The 23,352-nt window shown below is 37.8% G+C and overlaps 1 protein-coding gene across 1 annotated transcript; it reads right to left on the bottom strand.

The window, feature by feature from the left end:
* Window positions 1-481: 481 nt before the first annotated feature.
* On the bottom strand, window positions 482-23,134 carry COQ3 (coenzyme Q3, methyltransferase). Its single transcript, XM_043890498.1, has 7 exons — window positions 22,661-23,134; window positions 12,671-12,797; window positions 11,010-11,162; window positions 9,105-9,204; window positions 5,223-5,465; window positions 2,130-2,289; window positions 482-832 (listed from the first exon to the last, which is right to left on the bottom strand). Exons 1-7 carry the CDS (start codon window positions 22,767-22,769, stop codon window positions 612-614), a joined length of 1,113 nt encoding a protein of 370 aa, XP_043746433.1. The 5' UTR covers window positions 22,770-23,134; the 3' UTR covers window positions 482-611.
* Between the last annotated feature and the right edge of the window lie 218 nt (window positions 23,135-23,352).

Below are 23,352 nucleotides of genomic sequence, written 5' to 3'. Positions count from 1 at the left end.
AACTGCCTTTAACTAAATCCAAATAAAGAAGAATGTATATGATACAGATTGGTTAAATTAAAACATATTACAGTATATATATGTGTGTGTCCATACATGTGGGGAAAATGTTATATAATCTGTAAGATGAAGTGAAACATGTATACCCTAATTATATGACAAAGCCTTCCCAGGGTTGCTCAGCAGTAAAGAATCTGCCTGCAATGCAGGAGACAGGTTTGAATCCTGGATTAGGAAGATCCCCTGGAAAAGGAAATGGCAACCCACTCCAGTATTCTTGCCTGGGAAATCCCATGCACAGAGGAGCCTGGAAGGCCACAGTCCATGGAGTTGCAAGAGGACACAATTTAGCAACTAAATAATCATCATGTAACAAAGGGTGAGGAACTTAAACTTCTAGATCACATAAAACCTCATCAAAACTTTTTTTTATCCACAGAATAATCCCTTGAAGGTAGTTATTAGATGAAACAGCAAAAGCTTTTATCTAAGTTTTAACCCTTTTTATTGACTTTTTCTTTCTGAACCTGTCAAAAAACAAACAGTATATATTCTGTGTATTTGTAAACATCAGACTTTCAAGCCATTATACTATAGCCCTTAGAAACAGTTCATTTCTTCAGCTCTTCCTGCACATCTGAGTTGGTGGAGGCTTCAGCTTGGAGCTCCCCTGTTTCCCCCTTTAAAGCAAACTCGGCAGGCGCTGGGTGTTCCTGGAGGCTGGATTTCAGAGCATGAGCTGCATAGTTAAGGCTGGTGTTTTCACTCCAATGCCAGTAACCTGAGAAGGGGTTGTAGAGCATTCCCACCACAGTTTGAACTGACAGACCATCTAAAAAATATATATCAAACAGAGTATATTTAACAAACATTTACCTTCCACAAGCCAAGAGTCTCTACAACTCTATTTTTTTTTTTTAAAGGATTTATAACTCAACAGACACAAATATTTTGTAACCATTACAGCTCATTCTTTACTGCAACAGAACATGATATTTGGAATTTGGGTAAGTGCTCGATAAATATTAGGTGTTATTAGAAAATACTTGCCAACAAGTGACTATTCCAATCAAGCACCTTTAAAATATTTTTTTCAGCTCCATTTTCAACAATGTTAACTTGCAGAAATTACTACATTTCATTGAACAGATAATAGTCTTAGTAAAATCAAGTTTATTGATATACTGTTATAGGAACAAAAAGCATGAAACACACATGAGCCTAAATACTCAAAAGGAATACTAGATGCCAAATAAACGAACAGACCAGTGTTGTTACTTGACAGGAATTCAACAGAGAAATCAAGTCCTCAGGAGGTATAAAGCAGGGCTAGGAATTACAGGGAGCACAAAAAAGGATTCACAATCTTGCCTTCAAGGAGCTTACAGCCAGAAAGATGTTATAGATACCAAAATAACCATGCTACAAGGCATGCTATAACTGGTATGAAACACTACATAAAAAGTGACAAAGAAGCTCAAAATATAACTGACATGGCAAAGAGTTGGACACAACTGAGTGACTGATCTGCCCACACGCGCGCGCGCACACACACGCGCACACACACACACACAGGAATCAGGAAAAAGAAAACGTAAGATAAGCTGATTCAAGAATGACCTCAACAGGACAAACTGAGGATATGTAAATTAAAGACATTTGTACCTAATCCTTAAATGAGAGGGCTAAATAGCCAAAAAGGATTCATTGATCGTCTATGATTTGCTTGACCCTGGGTTAGGTGCCACAGGTGAGAGAGAAGAGGTATGTAATACCTAACCCTAACTTTAAGGAATTATGATCTAGTTAAGGAGAGATAACCAACATCCAAAGAAGAGTGGCCTAATTCATTCAGTACTAGGTTCTGTGATTAATAATTATTGGCACATTAAAAGGCTTCCCTGGGAGCTCAGCTGGTAAAGAATCTGCCTGCAATGCAGGAGACCTCGGTTTGATTCCTGGGTCAGAAAGATCCCCTGGAGATGGTAATGGCTATGCACTCCAGTATTCTGGCCTGGAGAATTCCATGGACTGCATAGCCCATGGGGTTGCAGAGTTGGACACAACTGAGTGACTTTCACTTTCAAAAGTACAGTTAGGCCTTGAAAATTGGAAACATTAATACTTACTTGATTCCAGAATGCTCTCTAGCTTTTCAGGTGAAACAAACTTCTCCCAGGTATGAGTACCTTTTGGCACAATACCTGCAATTTGCTCTGAAAAAACAATTCCCAAGGCATAGGAGAGCTGTGTTTTGTTGATTGTAGTAATGAATAAAGAACCATCAGGCTAAAAATAATATGAATAGAAGTAAAATTTTATATGTCAGGAATATCAGCTAGATAAAAGCTTGGCTTCCCTCGCCCTCCTCCTCCGTTCCAAATAATTTAAAGTGCAGTTAAGATACACAAGTGTAAACAAAATATAATTTACCAAAACAATATTTATTTTCCTCTTGGGAAATTCGTTGTTATAGGCAATCCACTATAGATGCACTTACTGAGTTTATGCAACAGTGCTTACAGCTAACTTCTAAAATCATACATTACTATGACTTATGTTTATATTAAATACATTCTTTTGTACATATCAAATACTTTATAATAAAAGTACAGACATGAGATTAGGCTGCCCGTCCTTGTTACATGTCCACACTGATGCTTTAACGTGTTAACACTGCCTCCTCTTCGGGGGAAGCCAAGCCTGCCTAAAGTGCTTGGCGCAGCACACAGCCCACAGCTTGCACAGGCCAGCAAGGCTGGTAAGTGTTCTCTGACAGAAGCATTAATGATTAAGGTAGGAAAAGCGTCCAGGCTTCCCAAGTGGCTCAGTGGTAAAGAATCCACCTGCCAAGCAGGAGACAAGAGTTCAATCTCTGGATCCAGAAGATCCCCTGGAGAAGGAAATGGGAACCATCTCCAGTGTTCTTGCCTGGGAAATCCCAGGGACAGAGGAGCCTGGCAGGCTATAGTTAATAGGGTCACAAAGAGTCAGACACAACTGAAGTGACTTAGCACGCACACATGCATATTTACTCTCACAAATGGCAAAAACATAAATGGCTCTTTTAAACATTCTCATTAGCACCTGATGGAGATAAAATGCCCCTCCAAGATACTCATATTAAGATATATGAGAAAATATCTCAAATACCACTCCAAACCAAAAATAAAAATGATGCAAAAAGGCCCTGTAATATTGGGATGTACCCTTAAAACTAAAATATCAGACACTATTTCACGACACATTGTAACAGTTCTCTGTAAAACTTTAGTATTCTAAAATATTCAAAATCACTTGTGTGTCAATTATATCTCAATAGAGTTAAGGAAAAAATCAACTATAAATATCTAATCTGTGTTTCATAAAATCTTATTCTAAGGAAACAGTGGTGAGTATTGGTCATTTATTTTTTTTAAAAAATAAGCTTTCCATTAAAGCAGAAATTAGTTTTAAATTCCACATTGCCAGTATTTCTAGCATATGTGAAAGACTCTCCATCCATACATACTGAGACTCTACACAAAAAGAAATAATTCAGGAGTTTTGCTTGGACAGGAGCTATGCCTAATAAGGCTCATTTAAGAGGGAACGCCATCAAGAAACAATACACACTGAAGGAGGCTACGGAGGCGTGGTAACTAAATGCAACATGGAATCCTGGATTGGATCCTGCAACAGAAAAATGACATTAGTGCAAACACTAATGAAATTGAACAGGGTCTGTAGTGTACTTAATAGTATAACGTCAATGTTAATTTTGCAGCTTTGAAAAATATACCATGGGCTATATTCAGGGCTAGGACTGTGGTGAGGCTCGTGAGATGCCCTGGGCACTGAACCCGAGGGGGTGCCCCCGCTCCGGGGTGTGCAAATGCAGGGCTGGCGCTGACCAGTGAGTGCGGCCTCGGGCGTCATGCCCTGGGTACCACACTTGCTCTTACCAGTTCCTACCCTTACTGGGTAGGATGCTAACAGTAGGACACTTGGGAACAGGAACACTGTGTACTGTCTTTGCAACATCTATAAATCTAAAATTATTTTAAAAGGAAAAGTATATTTTAAAAGCTCTATTTAGAGAAGGGGGCAGCAGAGGATGACATAGTAGATAGTATCACCAACTCAATGGACATAAATTTGAACAAAATCAGGGATATAGTGGAGGACAGAGAAGCCTGGCATGCTGCCGTCCATGGGGTCACTACAGTCAGACACAACTTAGAGACTGAACAACAATAACAACAAATTTAGATAAAGGCTAAGCATTTAATCCTTTTAGCTCTTGAACTTAGGGGGTTACCTCTTGAATATATAAACAACAGAGTTGGAACCACCTTCAGAGGACTAAGTCTGTGGCAAGTTACATAAGCAAAATAATGTAATGGAAAGAACCAGACTTGAAATAAAAAGATGTAGCCTTATGTCCCACTTAAGTGCCTAGTGAGTTTGACTTAAAGACCATGTGACCTCTGACATCTCTCAAATTCTGATCTTCTCCAGGTCAAAGGAGTTCAGAATGCCTGCCTTACCCTCTTCACCTGGTTGTAGGTAAGAGTAAGATCAAATGAGATCATTTGTATCAAGTGCTTCCCTGGTGGCTTGATGGTAAAGAATCTGCCTGCAATGCAAGTGACCCAGGTTCCAGCCCGGGGGCAGGAAGATCCCCTGGAGAAAGGAGTGGCTACCCACTCCAGTATTCTTGCCTACAGAATTCCATGGACAGAGAGCCTGGCAGGCAATAGTCCATGACAAAGAGTCAGAGACAACTGAGCGACTGACACTTTCACTTTTCTTTCCTTCTTTTAAAGCTGGTAACTATTACACATATCATGTGTGCAGAGTGACTTAACAAATGCTGGCTAACCAGTTTATGCTAATTATGATTTTTTAAAGTATTAACCCAAATTAATTTCTTAGTAATCGTCATTGAGTGCCTGTTAGGTATTTAATCCAAATTATACCAAGGGAAAAATACCACTGTAAATCTATTGTTTGTATTACAGTGTTCAATACCAACAGTTTTCAGGATCCCTGGACATCAAGATACTGGCTCTGGAAAACCCCAGGACTCAGGGCAAGCTGAGACGCAGAAATAACCTCCAGTAGAGATGTTGTCCCCAGATTCTGTCTTCCTGGTTTCAAGTTTATAAAACATTTATTGCTACAGATACATAACATGTACTCAAAAGAAAAAACAAGCAAGAAAACTCTGCAAGTCTTACCTTTAACACTTGAAAGCAGCACTGTATAAATGTTTCTAGATCAACCACATGTTCTACAACTTCAGAAGCTATGACAGCATCAAACGATTCCACAGTATCTTTCACAATCTCCTCCAGGGAACACGTTCTGTACTCTATCCTCTTATCCAGGACTGGGTCGAATGATTTATGGTGCTGTGCTGTTTTAATGTTCTCATCCACAGGATCGATTCCAATGACTGAGGCCCCAAGCCGCCCTAGAGGCTAATGGCATAGAAAACCGTTACCCTCAGGAAGAAAACAGAACACATTAGCAATAAAAACCTTCTCAAAAAGGAGACAAGATCAAGCATGAGGGGAATCACTGAAGATCGTTTATGGGTACACGAAGTTCAATATACCATTTTCTCTAGTTTATATGTTTGATAATTTCCATAATAAAAAGCTTAAAAGTGAGAACAATAATCAGAACAAAAAACTTATTAAGAACTACTAACAGTGAGGAAATTTTTATCTACATTCTCTAGATACATTTATAGGCATATAGTACAATATTAAAATATTTACAGAGTGCAATAAATGAAACATGTCATTGTAAAAAGAAAAATTTTCTAATATTCAAATTCTCTAAGGAACATTTTTTTTCTCCGTAGTTTCTCCTGTGACTGACTAGAAATGATTCTTCACATCCAATTCTTCTTTCAACCTCTACATTTGATCACTTCCCATGACATGCCTAAGATTTTTTAAAAAGCCTTAATTTTGATCAAAACACTGCACAGCATTTATTTTATAACTCCTTAGTTAACAACTTAAAAGTAAAAATCAAATTATTTTAACTTGGAGACATAAGATCTGTAATAATACACTGAAAAAGCCATAGAACACATACAGTAAAAGTGTACTCACTTACCATTTGATACACCTCATATTCTTGATTCTATGGGATGTATTTTCACATATTTTACATTTCCTGAAATTTTATAATTGACGTCAAAAGAAACCAGCCCACTGCCATACGAAGAACATATGCTCTATGCATATGGAAACTTAGTTATGCATCAAAGGTCTCTGTTAACATCACTGTCGACTTGGCTGTTATGACCTTGACAGTAAGACACACCCCTGTATCTTCACTGATATTTATTTGACTCCTACCTACACTGTAACTTAAAATATCTTTCAAAAGTCTGCTTGCCATGCAGCATTGAAACAAAAAGTTACTGTGTTAATAGAAGGTTACAAAATTTACTCTAAGCTAAAGCAAATATTGTTCACAGGGAGAATGAGTATTCTTCCAAGAACTCTAGAGTACCTAAAAAGCGGAGAGCCCCCGAAGCCTGCAAGACTCTTACATTTTGATATTGAAGCAAGTGCAAAAGGACAGCTTATCAGTACATTTAAACCAGTGGAAACTGCCTAATATCCTGGGAGAAAAGAGATGACAAAATTTTCAAAACTATTTGAATGACCAGTGCTTTTTTTCTTTCTTTCTTTAAAAACTGAAGTATAGTTGATTTACAACATTATATTAATTTCAGATATATAATCACACAGTGATTCAATAGTTTCATAGACTACACTCCATTAAGGTTATTATAAAATAATAGCTATATTTTCCTGTGCTATACAATATACCCTTGTTGTTTATTTGTTTTATACACAGTAGTTTGTATCTCTTAATCCTCTTATACCTATCTTGCACTTCCCCCCTTCCTTTTCCTCACTGGCAACTACTAGTCTGTTCTCTGTATCTGTGAATCTGTTTCTGTCTTGTTATATGTATTTGTTTATTTTTAAGACTCCACATATAAGTAATGACTATAATATTTGTCTTTGACTTATTTTACTAAGTGTTAATATCCTCTAGGTCCATCCACATTGTTGTAAACGGCAACATTTTCATTCTTTTTTATGGCTGAATAATACTACAATACGTGTGTGTGTGTGTGTGTGTGTTGTGTATCACATCTTCTTTATCCATTCATCTGTTGATGGATACTTAGGTCGCTTCCATATCTTGGCTCTTGTAAATAATGTTGCTATGAGCATTGGTCTGTCTGTATCTTTCCTAATTAGTTTTTTCATTTTCTTCAGAAATATACCCAGGAGCAGAACTGCTCAGTCATACGGCAGTTCTATTTTCAGTGTTTTGAGGAACCTCCACACTGTTTCCTGTAGTGGTTGCATCAATTTACATTCCCACCAGCAGTGTACTAGGGTTTCCTTTTTTCCATATCCTCACCAACATTTGTTATTTGTAGACTTTTTAATGACAGCCATTCAGACTGGTTTGAGGTGATATGTCATTGTGGTTTTGATTTGCATTTCTCTGATGATTAGGGATGTTGAGCATCTTCTCATGTGTCTGTTGGCCATCTGAATGTCTTCTTTGGGAAAGTGTCTATCAGGTCTTCTGCTAGTTTTTCAGTAAAGTTGTTTATTTGTTGATGTTGAGGTGTATGAGCTTTTATGTATTTTGGTTCAGTTCAGTTCAGTCGCTCAGTCGTGTCCGACTCTTTGCGACCCCATGAACTGCAGCATGCCAGGCCTCCCTGTCCATCACCAGCTCCCGGAGTCCACCCAAACCCATGTCCATTGTGTCAATAATGCCATCCAACCATCTCATCCTCTGTCGTCCCCTTCTCCTCCTGCCTTCAATCTTTCCTAGCATCAAGGTCTTTTCACATGAGTCAGCTCTTTGCATCAGGTGGCCAAAGTATTGGAGTTTCAGCTTCAACATCAGTCCTTCCAGTGAACGCCCAGGACTGATCCCCTTTAGGATGGACTAGTTGGATCTCCTTGCAGTCCAAGGGACTCTCAAGAGTCTTCTCCAACACCACAGCTCAAAAGCATCAATTCTTCGGTGCTCAGCTTTCTTTATAGTCCAACTCTCACATCCATACATGACCACTGGAAAAACCATAGCCTTGACTAGACAGACCTTTGTTAGCAAAGTAATGTCTCTGCTTTTTAATATGCTGTCAAGGTTGGTCATAACTTTCCTTTCAAGGAGCAAGCATCTTTTAATTTCATGGCTGTAATCACCATCCGCAGTGATTTTGGAGCCCAGAATAATAAAGTCAGCCACTGTTTCCACTGTTTCCCCATCTATTTGCCATGAAGTGATGGGACCGGATACTAAACCCATATCAATCATATCATTTGCAAATACTTTCTCCTATTGAGTAGGTTATCTTTTTGCCTTGATGACAGTGTCCCTTGTTGTAAAAAAACTTTTAGGTTTAATTAGGTCCCATTTATTTATTTTCATCAGTGCCTCATTTTTGGGTAAAAAAAAAAATTCCTCACTATACTTTTCTGAAATATTTGGATATTTTTAAGGAAGTAAAAAGAATGTATTACTTTTATAATCATAAAAATATTAAAAACATTATACTTTTCCATTTTAAAAAAATGAACAGTATTATTTCTTAAAAGGATAAAAGAGGGGCTTTCCTGGTGGCTCAGTGGGAAAGAATCTGCCTGCCAATGCAAGAGACATGGGTTGAATCCCTGATCTGGGAAGATCCCACATGCCCCGGAACAACTAAGCCTGAGGACCATAACTACTGAGCCTGTGCTCTAGAGCCAGGCAGCTGTAGCCACGGAGCCCCCGCGCCACAACCACTGACGCCCAGATGCCCTGGAGCCCGTGCTCTGCAACGAGGGAAGCCGCCTCAATGAGAGGCCTGCGCAGCTCACCTGGAGAGCAGCCCCTGCTCGCCACAACTAGAGAGAGACCCACGCAGCAATGAAGGCCCAGGGCAGCCAAAAATAAACACACAAAATAAGTGGGGGAAAAACCTTCTCCAATGAAAAAAAAAGGATAAAAGAGGCATAAACCCACTTCTCAATTTTTTTTCCCAGTTAAAAATGGCAAGAATGCCATAAATCACTTACTTCTGTTAACAATCCACCACCACAACCAACATCAAGAATCTTCATCCCAGACAAAGGTTTTCCTGGCTGGTGATTAGCAACTGTTTTTAAGAGATTGTCTCTTTAAAAAAATTAAAAATATACAAAAACAAATTATTAATTTTATCAATAAAGTCTTAAAAGTACATAATTTCCAAAGAAATATTAAACTGTTTTTAATCTAAGACTATCGATTTGGGGGACAAATCTTATTATCAGCATAAAATGATATTATGCTTAATTTATAAAACATTTTTAGTAATTAAAAAAAAAAAACATTTTTAGTAATCAAAAGCAGGAGGTTTAAAGTAAAGCTCTTGAAATAATCTAGTAATAATTATGACTCAATTATTACTTTAGTAATAATCTAAAGAAAACCTTTAAATTGAGTCTCCTTTAATCTTCTAAGTTAGTGGTGTTTTTATGATCACATAAACAGGCATCCAAAGCAAGTAAACTTAATTCTAAGATAATTATAATAACACTTTACCATACACACAAACATAGGCACACACATATATACACCCATACACACACACAGATACCAAAATATCATAAACTAAACTTTTAAGTTGGACTTCTAATTATACTTATATTAAAATAAATCTTATATGTATTAAGGACATCTTAGGATATCTTTTATTGCTATTCAAGTTAATTGATTTCTAAGAAAAACCTACATAGTGATTAAGGAGATAACTCCGGAATAGAGTTATAATAATAACAGAAAGGACCCATTTCAAATGAAGTCCAATCTATTCTTCACACACTGGACAAAATGACTCCTTTACATTATAATTGAAATCATATTGCTCCCTTTCAATGGTTTTAATTATGATTAGAATAAAATCTAAACTTTTAACCATAATTTGGACTGCCCTGGATGGTCTTTTTTAGTGTGACGACTTCACTAAAAGAGTCACAGTGGTTGGAATAGAGTGGTTCTCAAGCTAAGTGTGCCTCAGAATCATCTGGAGAGTTGGTTAAAACATAGACTGCTGCCCCCAAAGCAGTAGGTCCAACATGAGACCTGAGAATTTTGCATTTCTAACAAAATCACAGGCGATACTGATGTTGCTAGTCCAGGGCTAACCTTGAGAACCACTGGTTGAGCTTAACAGAATGGCATTTCTGCTTTTCTCTGCCTCAGTGTTTCTGTGACCCGCTAATTCAGTGGCAGTAAAAACACGCCAGTAATTTCCCTTTTGCTGCACTAATATCAACCAGCAAAACCAGTCAGGAAGCTCCCTAAGGGCAGTCTGATCTGATATTCTGGGTCTATCACAGAGCTTTGCCCATATCGGCTGCTGAAAAATGTTTAATGAATAACTAAAGACATGGACAGAAGAACAAATAAGCAATTTTGTGATAGGTGGGTTCTGATGAACCCTTGCCATAGCAAACTCTAAGTTCCTGAAATACATGAACTATGTTTTGAATGATGAATACCTCAGCAGTTCTTATACTCTTTACAGAGTCTAGACCCCAAGCTCTGTACAAGGTTAAGTTCTCAAAAAAATTTGTTGAATTGAACTTTCTAAGTAGCATTCCTTTTATCAAACTTCCTAAATGTCAAGGATGTTATAAAATGACCTTGATGCCATAGGACCATAATTCCTTTTCATATGGATTTAATTCTAATTAACTTGATAATAACCAAAAATACTTCAAGTTAATTTATGAAAGCAGTCTAGAATTTAAGTGGTGTTATTAAAAAAAACTAATAGCTTTGAACAATGGACACTGAAGAGAATCCTAATTTCCAAAGCAAACGTAAAATGCAGTGTTTTGAACCTAGGCATAAACCAAGAGAAAAATGAACTTGAAAGAAAATGAATTATTGAAAAGAGCTATATTTTAAACGGCCTAGAATTTCTGGACTGTTACCTAATGAACGGCACCCTTAGGTCATTCATAGAGTGAAGAGGCGCATAAACTCCTTGCTCATCCCACCACCTGTGAGCCAGGGCCAGGAAGGTCTTCACCTCACTACTGTCTACAGTGGTCCGCGAAGTACTGTATGGTCTTGTCCAAGGGAGCCTAAGAGGTCATTAAGAAGAGCCAGGCAAAAATTACCATTTGAAAAAATGCAGCATGGGATATATTAAGTAGAAAGATACTCTAATCTACAATTTATTAGATTCTAAATACATATATTGTTCATTTTCTGATATTTCAAAACAAATTTTCTTATAATTACAGTGTGTATATATATATATATAACAAATTAATTTGCTTCTAAAGTAAGTTACAACAAAATGAAGCTGTAAAACTTGGACTTTGGGGCACATAGCGGTAGCAGCTGTAGCAGTGGAGTAGTAGCAGTGACTGCTTCCTGACCACAGTTCCTGGAACACAGCGGGTGCTCAGGAGACATCTGTCAAATAAACGATCTGAAGGGGAAGGGCTAGAAGAGTATACAGCTCACCTAAAGTTTTTTAAAAATCACATGGGATCAAATAGGGACTAAATAGGGATCACACAGACACTACAACAGGTCCCATGTCAAAGCACATGATAGAAAAATCCCCCAGAGGTTCTCGGGGAACAGAACAGGTTGTTAGGTTAGCATAGGTAATGACATTTAAATTTGTACTACGTTTTTCTTAGCTACACAGAGTGCATTCTATACTGATTGCTCACTATCCTTTTAAGAATTAAATGTCACTCTTCTTTAATATTATGAATATTACCCTCTTTTTCATGCTTTATGCAAAGCCTGGGTAATGAAGGACTAACTTACAATAGATAACAGCAGGTGGTTGCTCAGTTAACCAAGAATGATTTTACAGACATCCAATCTCAAAGGAACTCATTCATTTATGAGAAGTAGAAGCATGCATTTGGAAAACAGAGCTCATACCATAACTCTAAGCAATATTTTTCACAAGGTTAGAAATTGGTTTATAATATATGAATACATGAAGATATTACTTTGATTCAATCTTAATACATAGGATGTATACTTAACCACTATATATTTATGTTGCATCCAAAACATTTATGATTTAAGCACTGTGTTATTTGTGTCCTGTCATAAGGATATTAAGAGGAAGTAAAAGCAGTTCTCCAAGGAATATAGTCTTACATTAAAAATGAAAGCTATCACTGAATATGGATGAAAAGTGAGCACTGTATTTATACTATATCCAAATTTTCTGTGGGTTTGAGATTTTTCAAATTTAAAAGTTGTTGGAAAAATAAGAATATTTAAATAAACAAAAGCTACCTCAAGGCCTTCCCTGGTGGCTCAGATAGTAAAGAATCCACCTGCAATGTGAAAGACCTGGGTTCGATCCCTGGGTTGCGAAGATCCCCTGGAGGAGGACATGACAACCCACTCCAGTATTCTTGCCTGGAGAAGTCCATGGACAGAGGAGCCTGGTGGGCTAAGTCCATAGGGTTGCAAAGGATCAGACACGACTGAGTGACTAAGCACCTTAATCAAACCACATGAGTTATACTGACAGTTTATTAAACACAATCAATACAAAACTGTTACTGTACACTATTGTGTAAATATTTGCCACAGTAATGAATAAACTTACCTATAATTTTTCATCCAATTCAGGCAGGCAAAAGTCATGCTATAGGATTTGAACCACATGATTCTGTTTTCATTGAAAACCCATGGTTTAATTTGTAGAATCCAACTGAGCTGATTCTTTGGATAAACTGAAAAAAGAAAACTAAACGTCTAAAGAAAGCATTGTACAGTGTGAATCCCTGGTATGCATGTAACTGAAGAAACTATTTTATATGGCAATCTTGTATTACAATTGACAAACAAAAGGGTCTTTTTCTTAATTTTGGATTTTATTCTAAATTATAAAAAAAAAATCTTGCAGTCTGCTATCTAACTCTAATCAGACGTTCCTGAAATTATAATTAGCAAAAGTAAGTAATGCCTATGTTAAAGTTTTTCATGCATTTGTTTTTATATCCATATAATGCTGTATAAAATTATTAAAAATTACATTCAAATTAAAACTACATTACCTTTTAAGCTAGGGTAATATTAATTTTGAGATTATTTATCAAAACTAGTTCAAATTATCTTACTTTCATGTTGGCTACATGAAATTGGTTTATACATATGCTCAATACTCTTTACAGAGGTAAAAAATGTGCATATATATATAATGTATACATATGTATATATAATATATACATAATGTGTAATATATATATATCCTAAAATAAATAGTCATCCAGTTTACAAGTTCCAATTTACACAAGAGCCTACTTCATGAATTACTCTGCAGCAAAACATTCAGTTGTTCAATAAACATTTAAACAAAATAGACCTTAGAGCAAAGAAAACTACTAGGATATTACAAATTTAACAAACAAAAAAAGTCAGTGGTTTCTACACATTAACAATGAACAACTAGAAAGGAAAATTCAAAATGTTCTTTCATTTAAAATCAGCCCAAAAAAGAAGACTCCACTGCTGTATAAATCCAGCAAAACATGTTCAGAGGTCTGTAATCAAAAACAACCTAATAAATGATGAAACATACAATGTTCATGGAGTGGAAGATTCAATATAAATCCTCCCCAAATTCATCTATATGTTCAACACAATTTCTATCAAAATTCCAACAGTCTTTTTTTGGTAGTTATAGACAAGCTGATTCTAAAATTTATATAAAAAGGCAAAAGAGACAGAATAACTAAAACAATATTGGAAAAGGTGAATAAAATTGCAAGAATCAAATACTCAATTTTAGGACTTATTATAGAGCTGCAGTAACCAAGGCAGTGAGGTACTGGAGGAGAGACAGACTCAAATGTCAGTGCAAGAAAAAAAGTCCAAAGAGAGACCAAAAAAAAATTTACCCAACCGATTTTTTGACAACAGTGCAAAAGCAGTTCAAAGGAAGAATGGTCTTTTCAATAAATGGTGTTGAGACAATTAGATGTCCTCAACAAAAAAGAGCATTTAGACCTAAATCTCACATCTTACACAAACCTGAACTCAAAATGATATAAATGCAAAATCATAAAACTTTTAGGAGAAAATACAGAAAATACAGGATCTTCCTGACTTAGAGTTACACACAGAGTTCTCATATCTCACACCAAAATCACAATCCATAAAAGAAAATAAATTAAATTGGATTTAAACAAAATTCAAAACTTATGCTCTGCAAAACACCTTGTTAAGAAAAAGCAAAGTCAAGTCACAGAATGGGAGGAAATATTTGCAAAACACATATCCCATAAAGAACTGGTATCTGGAATATATACTCTAAACTCAACAGTAAAATGAAGCAAAAACAACAAACAAAAATCTCGCACAGAAAAAAACAAAACAAAATAAGCAATCCAGTTATAAAATGGGTGTGGGTATTATAAAATGGGTATAAAAAGACATTTCATTAAAGAGGATCAGTCAGTCAGTTCAGTAGCTCAGTCATGTCCGACTCTTTGCGACCCATGGACTGCAGCATACCAGGCCTCCCTGTCCATCACCAACTCCCGGAGTTTACTCAAACTCATGTCCATTGAGTCGGTGATGCCATCCAACCATCTCATCCTCTGTTGTCCCCTTCTCCTCCTGCCCTCCATCTTTCCCAGCATCAGGGTCTTTTCAAATGAGTCAGCTCTTCGTATCAGGTGGACAAAGTACTGGAGTTTCAGCTTCAGCATCAGTCCTTCCAATCAATATTCAGGGCTGATTTCCTTTAGGACGGACTGGTTGGATCTCTTTGCAGTCCAAGGGACTCTCAAGAGTCTTCTCCAACACCACAGTTCAAAAGCATCAATTCTTCTGTGCTTAGAAGAGGATATACAGATGCAAATAAGCACATAAAGAGATATTAAGTATCAATAGCCATTAGAAGAATGCAAATGAAAGCCACTACATACCTCTCAAATTGGCTAAAATTTAACCATCCTTGATATGACCAGGTGTGGACGAAGATATGAAAAAACTGGATCTCTTATACATTGCTAGTAAGAATGTAAAATGGTACAGACACCATGAAAAGGAGTTTAGCAGTTTCCAATAAAGTTAAACGTATTTATCTTGCAGCTTAGCAATTGCATTCCTGGGCATTTATCCCAGAGAAGTAAAAATTTAATCCACACAAAAACCTGTACATCAATTTTCATAGTAACTTAATTCATAACAGCCCCAAACTGGAAACAATCAAAATACCCTACAGTAGGTGAATGGTTAAACAAACTGGCATATTCATATCAAGAAATACTACTAAGAAATCAAAAGGAGTTAACTATAGATACATGCAGAAAGTTGGATGGATTTCAAGGGTATTTATGCTGAGTACAGGAAAATTTTTTCAAAAAGTGTATATTGTATGATTCCATTCATATAAAACTCTTGAAATGGCTAAATTATAATGGAAATAATAATATAATGTAACAGAAAACAGATCAAAGTTTAAGGTTGCTGGTAGGATTTGACTATAAAGGAGCGGTACCAGGACTTTTGCTGTGATTATGGGACAGTTCCATATCCTGACTGTGGTGATTATTACACAAATCTCTATGTGTAGTAACACAAACACACACAGACCAAAGCAGCACATGTTAGGGTGGTGAAATCCAAATAAGGGCTGTAGTTTAGCCAATGGTATCACACCAACGTCAATTTCCTGGCTCTGACAATGTATTGTATTAGCCAAAAAGTTCGTTTGGATTTTTCCATACAACGTAGTGGAAGTCCTAACAAACTTTTGCCAGCCCAATAATATGGTTATGTAAGATGTTATCACTGAGGAAATGGGTGAAGGGTATATGGAAATTCTCTGTATTATTTTTGTATCTTCTTATGAGTCTAATTATTTCAAAATAAAATTTAATTAAAGAGCACAAGTGCACACTACAAAATGACTCTCCTACTCCTGACTATATACCTACCCAATTTTCCTCTCCAGAGGCAACCAATGTTACTAGATTTGCTTGTAAGCATCCAGATATTCTATACATAGTTTATCTTCGTATATCAACTTCTCTCCTTTTATACAAAATGTAGCACAGTATACTCATTCTTCTGTACCTTGCTCTTTTCACATACTGATGTATCTTTTTTTTTTTCCATTTATTTTTATTAGTTGGAGGCTGATGTATCTTGAAGATTTTTTTATATAATAGAGCATAAGAACTTCCTCTTTTAGAGTTACGCAGTAATCTACCATATGGTTATATTTCATCATTTATTTAAGCAGTGCTCTACTAATGGATGTTTATTTAGGCCATTTCTAATTTTGTGCTACTCCAAAAACATAATATTGAATTACACAGGTAATTTCATACATTTTTGAGACTACCTGCATATAAAACCCCAAGAATTGTTGTGTCAACTGGCGTGTGTATTTATAAGTCTGTAATTTCCTTCATAGATGTTGAACCAATGCAATTCCATGGATAATATGAGATTCTAGGGATGGTTTTCCCACAGTGATTATATGTTGATAGCCACCTATGCAATGTATTATCAAACTTTTTTATCTTTGTAATCCAATAGGTGAAAATGGTATCTCAGTAGAGTTTCAATTTATCATGAGTGAAGTTAAGTGTCTTTTTTTTAAGTTTAATGGTGCTATAGGCAAAGGGTTAGTCACTTAGTTGTGTCTGGCTCTTTGCGACCTCATGGACTCTAGCCTGCCACGTTCCTCTGTCCACAGCATTCTCCAGGTTAGAATACTGGTGTGGGTTGCCATTCCCTTCTCGAGGAGATCTTCCCGACACAGGGATCGAACCTGGGTCTTCTGCATTGCAGGCAGATTCTTTACCATCTGAGCCACCAGGGAAGCCCCCAATAGTGCTACGGTCTGAATAATATCCCCTCCAAATACACATGTTGAAATCCTGACCTCCAAGGTGATAGTATTAGGTGGTAGTCTTTGGGCAGGATTAGGTCTTAAAGATGGAACTTTCATGACTAGATTTAGTGCCCTTATATAAAAAGACCACAGAGAGTGAAAAGGATCTACCTATGAACCAGGGGAGTGAGCACTCACCAGATACCAAACTTTGGACTCTGTAGTCCCCAGGGCTGTGAAAAATAATGTTGTTTATAAGTCGCCTAGTCTGGTATTTTGTTGCAGTAGTGGAACTAAGACAAATGGTCATTTATATTCCTGTCTTGCCTTTTCATAGTCTCTGAACATTCTTCTCCTGAGATTTTTGTTTTTAAAATTTTGTCTTATAGGACTTTACAGTATGGCCCAAATTAACTTCAATGTTCTCAAAAAAAAAGTTTGTGTTTCTTGGCTTCTGCTCATGTTATTCTCTCTTCCATCACTGCTAGCTGTATTACTTTTTAAGACCCAAGTCAGCTATCACCTCCTTTATTTCTTTAGGTAGGTAAATGAGATATTAGAGAATTAAGCGGGACTTTCCCGATGGTCCAGAGGTTAAGACTTTGCCTTCCAATGTAGGGGGCGTGGGTTCAATCCCTGGTTGGGGAAGGAATGCCAAAAAACAAAATGTTAAAAAAAAAAAAAAAGAAGAAGCAATATTGTAACAAATTCAATAAGGACTTTAAACATGCTCCACATCACAAAAATCTTTTTAAAAAAGAAGAGAATTATGAAAACTGTGATACATAGATAAGAATTTACAGTTGACCCTAGAACAACTTGGGGGTTATGGATGCCAAGGCATGCATGCAGTAAAAAACCCAGGTATAACTTTGTAGACAGCCTTCCGTATCAGCCATCCTACATTCTTGAATTTAACCAACCTCAGACAGTATGGTAACTGGAGTACATATTTACTGAAAAAAAATCTGCATTTATGAAAACTGGTGCAGTTCAAACTTCTATTGTTCAAAGGTCAACTGTATAAGGTATTATGATGAAATTGAGCCTCAAAGATTTTAATGTAGTCCTTGATCTCTAGCCAGTGATGACCCCTATCTCCCTCTCACCCCATCTCATTTCTGGATAATTAGGCCTTCAGTCATCAGTATGGCCAGAATTCTTACCAGCCTTAAAAATCGCTTTGCCATAACAGAGAAACTAATCAAGTTTGTATTAATAGAATGCTAACAATTCCTTCTTTTTTTAAAAAAAGAAAAATTATTTGGCTGTGCTGAGTCTTAATCATGGCATGAGTAATCTTTGGTTGCAGCCTGCAGGATCTAGTTCCTTGACCAGGGATCAAACCCAGGCCCCCTGCATTGGGAGCTTGGAGTCTTAGCCATTGAACCACCAGGAAGTCCCATATCAATTCCTTCTTTACCTTGAAACTGTGACACTCTGGTATTTGAAATTTCAAAGGAATGGGGAAATTTTTCATTTTATTTATTCAAAAAGTCATTTATCAGCACCTCTCGGGTACTAAGCGAATAGCGCAGAAGCCCTCTACCCTGCCAATGCTGTAGTTCCGGCACTCCTCACTGTCTGGATTACTCTTAGGCCTCCCTGAGCCTCCACTCCACTTTCTACACAGATGCCAAATGTTATTTCTTAAAAACAAGTCTGATTATGTTATTCCTTTAGTAATTTCCCACTTCTTCAAGATAAAGTCAATCCCAGGAGGTGTGTGTGGTCTTTCACGTACTTGTCATGACCTACAATGTCTCCTGTCTTATCCCTGGCCATTCTCTGCCCTCACTTACAGCCCTTTATCCACACCATACTTCTCAAGCAGCACCCTGCAGTTTCTGAGAAACCTCCTCACAGATACTCAAGCTGGTCCCCTGGACACTCCAACCTCTAAAACTGGACAACTTTAAGACAGCTTCTTAAATACCTTAAGTTTCCCTGACCCCAAATTTCTTTTATGTCCACTCCCCAAAAAAGCAAATGTTTACACTGTATGTTTTCTAAATTTCTGATTATAAAAGACATGCTTACTGAAAAATTACAAAAAGTATATAAGGAATGATAAAATCATAGATCACCAACTCCACTTCACATTATCACTGCTAAAATTTTAATGTATCTCTATTCTTGCTATATATCTCCAAGTTCATAATACAAGCTGCTTTGTAGCTGATTTTTTTTTTTACTGTTTTTAAAACTGACATGTAGTTAATTTACAATATTTTCTTCATTTCAGGTGTACAGAAAGTGACTCAGATGTATGTGTGTATATATATATATATGCACACACATATGTATATATATATTCTTTTACAGATTCTTTTCCATTATAGGTTGTTACAAGATACTGAATATAGTTCTCTGTGGTATACAGTAGGTTCCTATTGTTAATCTATTTTATATATATATATATGAGTGTGTATATGTTAATTCCAAACTCATAATTGATTCCCTCCTACCCTACTCCTGCTATCCCTTTTGGTAACTGTAAGTTTGTTTTCTATGTCTGTGAGTCTATTTCTGCATTGTAAATAAGTTTCATTTATGTCATTTTTTCAGATTCCACATATAAACAGTACCATGTGATACTTGTCTTTCTCTGACTTACTTCACTGTATGACGATCTCTGGGTCCATCTATGTTTCTGCAAATGGCATGATTTCTTTAAAGGTGGAATAACATTCCATTGTGTATATATACCATATTTCTTTATCTGTTCATCTGTCAAAGGACACTTAGTCTGTTTCCATGTCTGAGCTATTGAAACAGTGCTGCTATGAACAATGGGGTGCATGTTTCTTTTCAGATCAAGTTTTTCTCCATATAAATGCCCAGAAGTGGAATTGAAGGGTCCTTGCTGCACTTCTTGAACACAACAGACATGCCTCCACCTCAGGGCCTCTGCAACTGCTGCTGTTGCTGCCTGGCGTATCTTTTCCACGTTATCAACACAACTCACTCCTTCATCTCATCCACGTTCAAGTACATCGTTTCATCCCTGATCATCCTTCTGACACTGAAACCCATCAACCCATATGCAAGATCATATGGTAACTCTATTTTTTGTTTTTTAAGGAATCTCTATACTGTTTTCCATAGTGGCTGCCCCAATATACATATACATTCCCACCTAGAGTGCAGGAGGCTTCCTTTTTCTCCACACCTCTCTAGCATTATTTGTAGATCTTTCTTTCAATCATGGCCATTCTGACTGGTGTGAGGTGATACCACATTGTAGATTTATATTTCTCTAATAAATAGCAGCAAATTTGGAGTATATCAGCAAATTTGGAAAACTCAGCAGTGGCCACAGGACTAGAAAAGGTCAGTTTTCATTCCAATTCCAAAGAAAGGCAATGCCAAAGAATGCTCCAACTATCGCACAATTGCACTCATCTCACACTAGTAAAGTAATGCTCAAAATTCTCCAAGCCAGGCTTCAGCAATACATGAACTGTGAACTTCCAGATGTTCAAGCTGGTTTTAGAAAAGGCAGAGGAACCAGAAATCAAATTGCCAACATCTGCTGGATCATTGAGAAAGCAAGAGAGTTCCAGAAAAACATCTATTTCTGCTTTATTGACTATGCCAAAGCCTTTGACTGTGTGGATCACAATAAACTGGAAAATTCTTCAAGAGTTGGGACTACCAGACCACCTCACCTCTCTCCTGAGAAACCTGTATGCAGGTCAGGAAGCAACAGTTAAAACTGGACAAGGAACAACAAACTGGTTCCCAATAGGAAAAGGAGTACGTCAAGGCTGTATACTGTCACCCTGCTTATTTAACTCATATGCAGAGTACATCATGAGAAATGCCGGGCTGGAGGAAGCACAAGCTGGAATCAAGATTGCCGGGAGAAATATCAATAACCTCAGATATGCAGACACCACCCTTATGGCAGAAAGTGAAGAAGAACTAAAGAGCCTCTTGATGAAAGTGAAAGAGGAGAGTGAAAAAGTTGGCTTAAAGCTCAACATTCAGAAAACAAGATCATGGCATCGGGTCTCATCACTTCATGGCAAAGAGATGGAGAAACAGTGGAAACAGTGGCTGACTTTATTTTTTAGGGCTCCAAAATCACTGCAGATGGTGACTGCAGCCATGAAATTAAAAGACTCTTACTCCTTGGAAGGAAAGTTATGACCAACCTAGACAGCATATTAAAAAGTAGAGACCTTTCTTTGCCAGCAAAGGTCCATCTAGTCAAGGCTATGGTTTTTCCAGTAGTCATGTATGGATGTGAGAGTTGGACTATAAAGAAAGCTGAGCCCTGAAGAACTGATGCTTTTGAACTGTGGTGTTGGAGAAGACTCTTGAGAGTCCCCTGGACTGCAAGATCTAACCAGTCCATCCTAAAGGAGATCAGTCCTGAATACTGATTGGAAGGACTGATGTTGAAGCTGAAACTCCAACACTTTGTCCACCTGATGTGAAGAGCTGACTCACTGGAAAAGACCCTGATGCTGGGAAAGATGGAGGGCAAGAGGAGAAGGGGACAACAGAGGATGAGATGGTTGGATGGCATCACCGACTCAATGGACATGAGTTTGGGTGAGCTCCAGGAGTTGGTGATGGACAGGGAGGAGTGGTGTGCTGTGGTTCATGGGGTCGCAAAAAGTCGGACACGACTGAGCGACTGAAATGAACTGAATAATTAGCAATATTGAGCTTTTCATATGGTGGATCACCCAAATGTCTTCCTCAGAGAAACGTCTAATTAGGTCTTCTATAACTTACCTTCTTAACACTACATTTAATCATTTACCACATGGCTTCACTTTGATTTAAACTATGGTATTTATTGAGGCAGCATTATTTTTCACTGTATCGACAGTAACACCTTTTTTTTTTAACTGGCTGGGTCACAGCTTATGGTATTTCTGTCCTCTACCAGGGATTGAACCCTGTCCACGGCAGTGAAACACTGATATCCTAACCACTAGGCCACCAGAGAACTCCCACAACTTATCAATCTACTGGAGGCCTTTAAGTTTCCCAGTTTTTGTTCTTTATAACCCGATCTTAGCTCCAACTAACATTTTATTTAAAACGACCTTTAGATATCACTTCTTTAAAATTCCCAGTGCCTCGCATAGGGTATTTGTTTCATGCAAAGGATGAACTTAACGTTCTGGTTAATACTGGGAGTTAAATAATCAAACTGTCTTCTACAAGCATCAGGTTCAGTGAGTTTTTTTTATCTTATTTTCGCAGTTTGTTGAATTAACCTATTCATCAAAAAACAGTATAGCTGCCTTATATTCTGGAGGAAAAGGGTGGGAGGGGCAAGATATGTGCAAATAAAACACATATACAAGACGATAAATAAGTATAAGACAGTTGGTGTCCTTTCTCGCGGAGGCAAAAGAAAAAAGGCGGAAGACCTTGCGACTCCAGCAGGCACAGTCTGTCGCCGGCTCCTAGGGAAGGAGCTCAAGAAAGTTAAGACAAAGGTCACTGAATATATGGCGGCGGACCGCGCGGCCTTCGCTCTCCTCCGCCAGGACCACTAGGCCTCAGCTACTTTTCCCAGCCTCTGGGAAAGGAAGGGTAACAGCCTAGGCCGGGCGTTCAACACACAGGAAAGACCAGCGTAGAAGACACAGAGTTTTGGCCCAGCCCGCGCGGACCGAGACAGCGGACCGCCCTCTACCGCGCCTGCGCAGGTCAGTCCGCTCCAAGGGCTTCGCGAGCGCGACACGCACGCACAAACACACACACACACACACTCACCCGCCGACGTAGTTGGGCGAGAAGAGTCAGCCTGTGTGCTCCGGTATCCCGCTCTGAGTCCTCCTAAAAATCGCCTCCCGGAGGAGCTCAGCTTGCTTCCTCCCCACATCACGACAGAACGGATACGCCTCTCTTCCGGTCCCTCCCGCAAAAGATCCCCAACAGAAAGGTTCCGAGAGCCATCTTAATCATGGTCACTGTGATGGATATTATAGATGTGTGGCTGTAATTATTGTTCACGTTCAGTGTCAAACTAGGCATTCAGTTAGACTACAGAATGCTTGCATTAGCATGTTTCACTATGCCTATTCCTGTATGACCTCTCAAAGCAGCCATCAGACCACCTCCAAGTAGCCACTTAAGAGCTGTGAGCTAGCTTTTATTCCTATATAGCTCTAATTATTTCATACTTGAGATGCCCCCCAAGGACATTTATACTCCTATCTATAAGACACTGACCCTAAGAGAATCACAGAAGATCTGAAGCATTTCTTTCTTAAGGCGAATATTGTCCCCCCACCCCCCTTTCAAGGCACTAAAATGTCAGAGGGCCCGAAATCTAAGTTGAAAATTTTATTTTCCGTGAGTGACCTGATAATATTCCAGACAGAGCACACAGTATGTAGCAGAGAACTGTTAAGTCACTCAGGCTAGGCAACTTCGCTTAATTAGAACAGGCAATCATTTACATT

This window comes from Cervus elaphus, chromosome 28, assembly GCF_910594005.1.
Source record: "Cervus elaphus chromosome 28, mCerEla1.1, whole genome shotgun sequence".
NCBI classification, from domain to species: domain Eukaryota; kingdom Metazoa; phylum Chordata; class Mammalia; order Artiodactyla; family Cervidae; genus Cervus; species Cervus elaphus.
This window is presented reverse-complemented; position numbering and strand designations above follow the sequence as displayed.

Bases quoted from the DNA above. Each gene is read 5' to 3' on its own strand.
- COQ3 (XM_043890498.1), bottom strand. From the start codon at position 22,769: ATGTGGGGAGGAAGCAAGCTGAGCTCCTCCGGGAGGCGATTTTTAGGA. The intron at 11,163-12,670 runs GTAAGTTTATTC...ATGACCTCTTAG, and splicing joins AATTGGATGAAAAATTATAG to GCTCCCTTGGACAAGACCAT. The intron at 9,205-11,009 runs GTAACAGTCCAG...ATTTTTTTAAAG, and splicing joins CTAAGGGTGCCGTTCATTAG to AGACAATCTCTTAAAAACAG.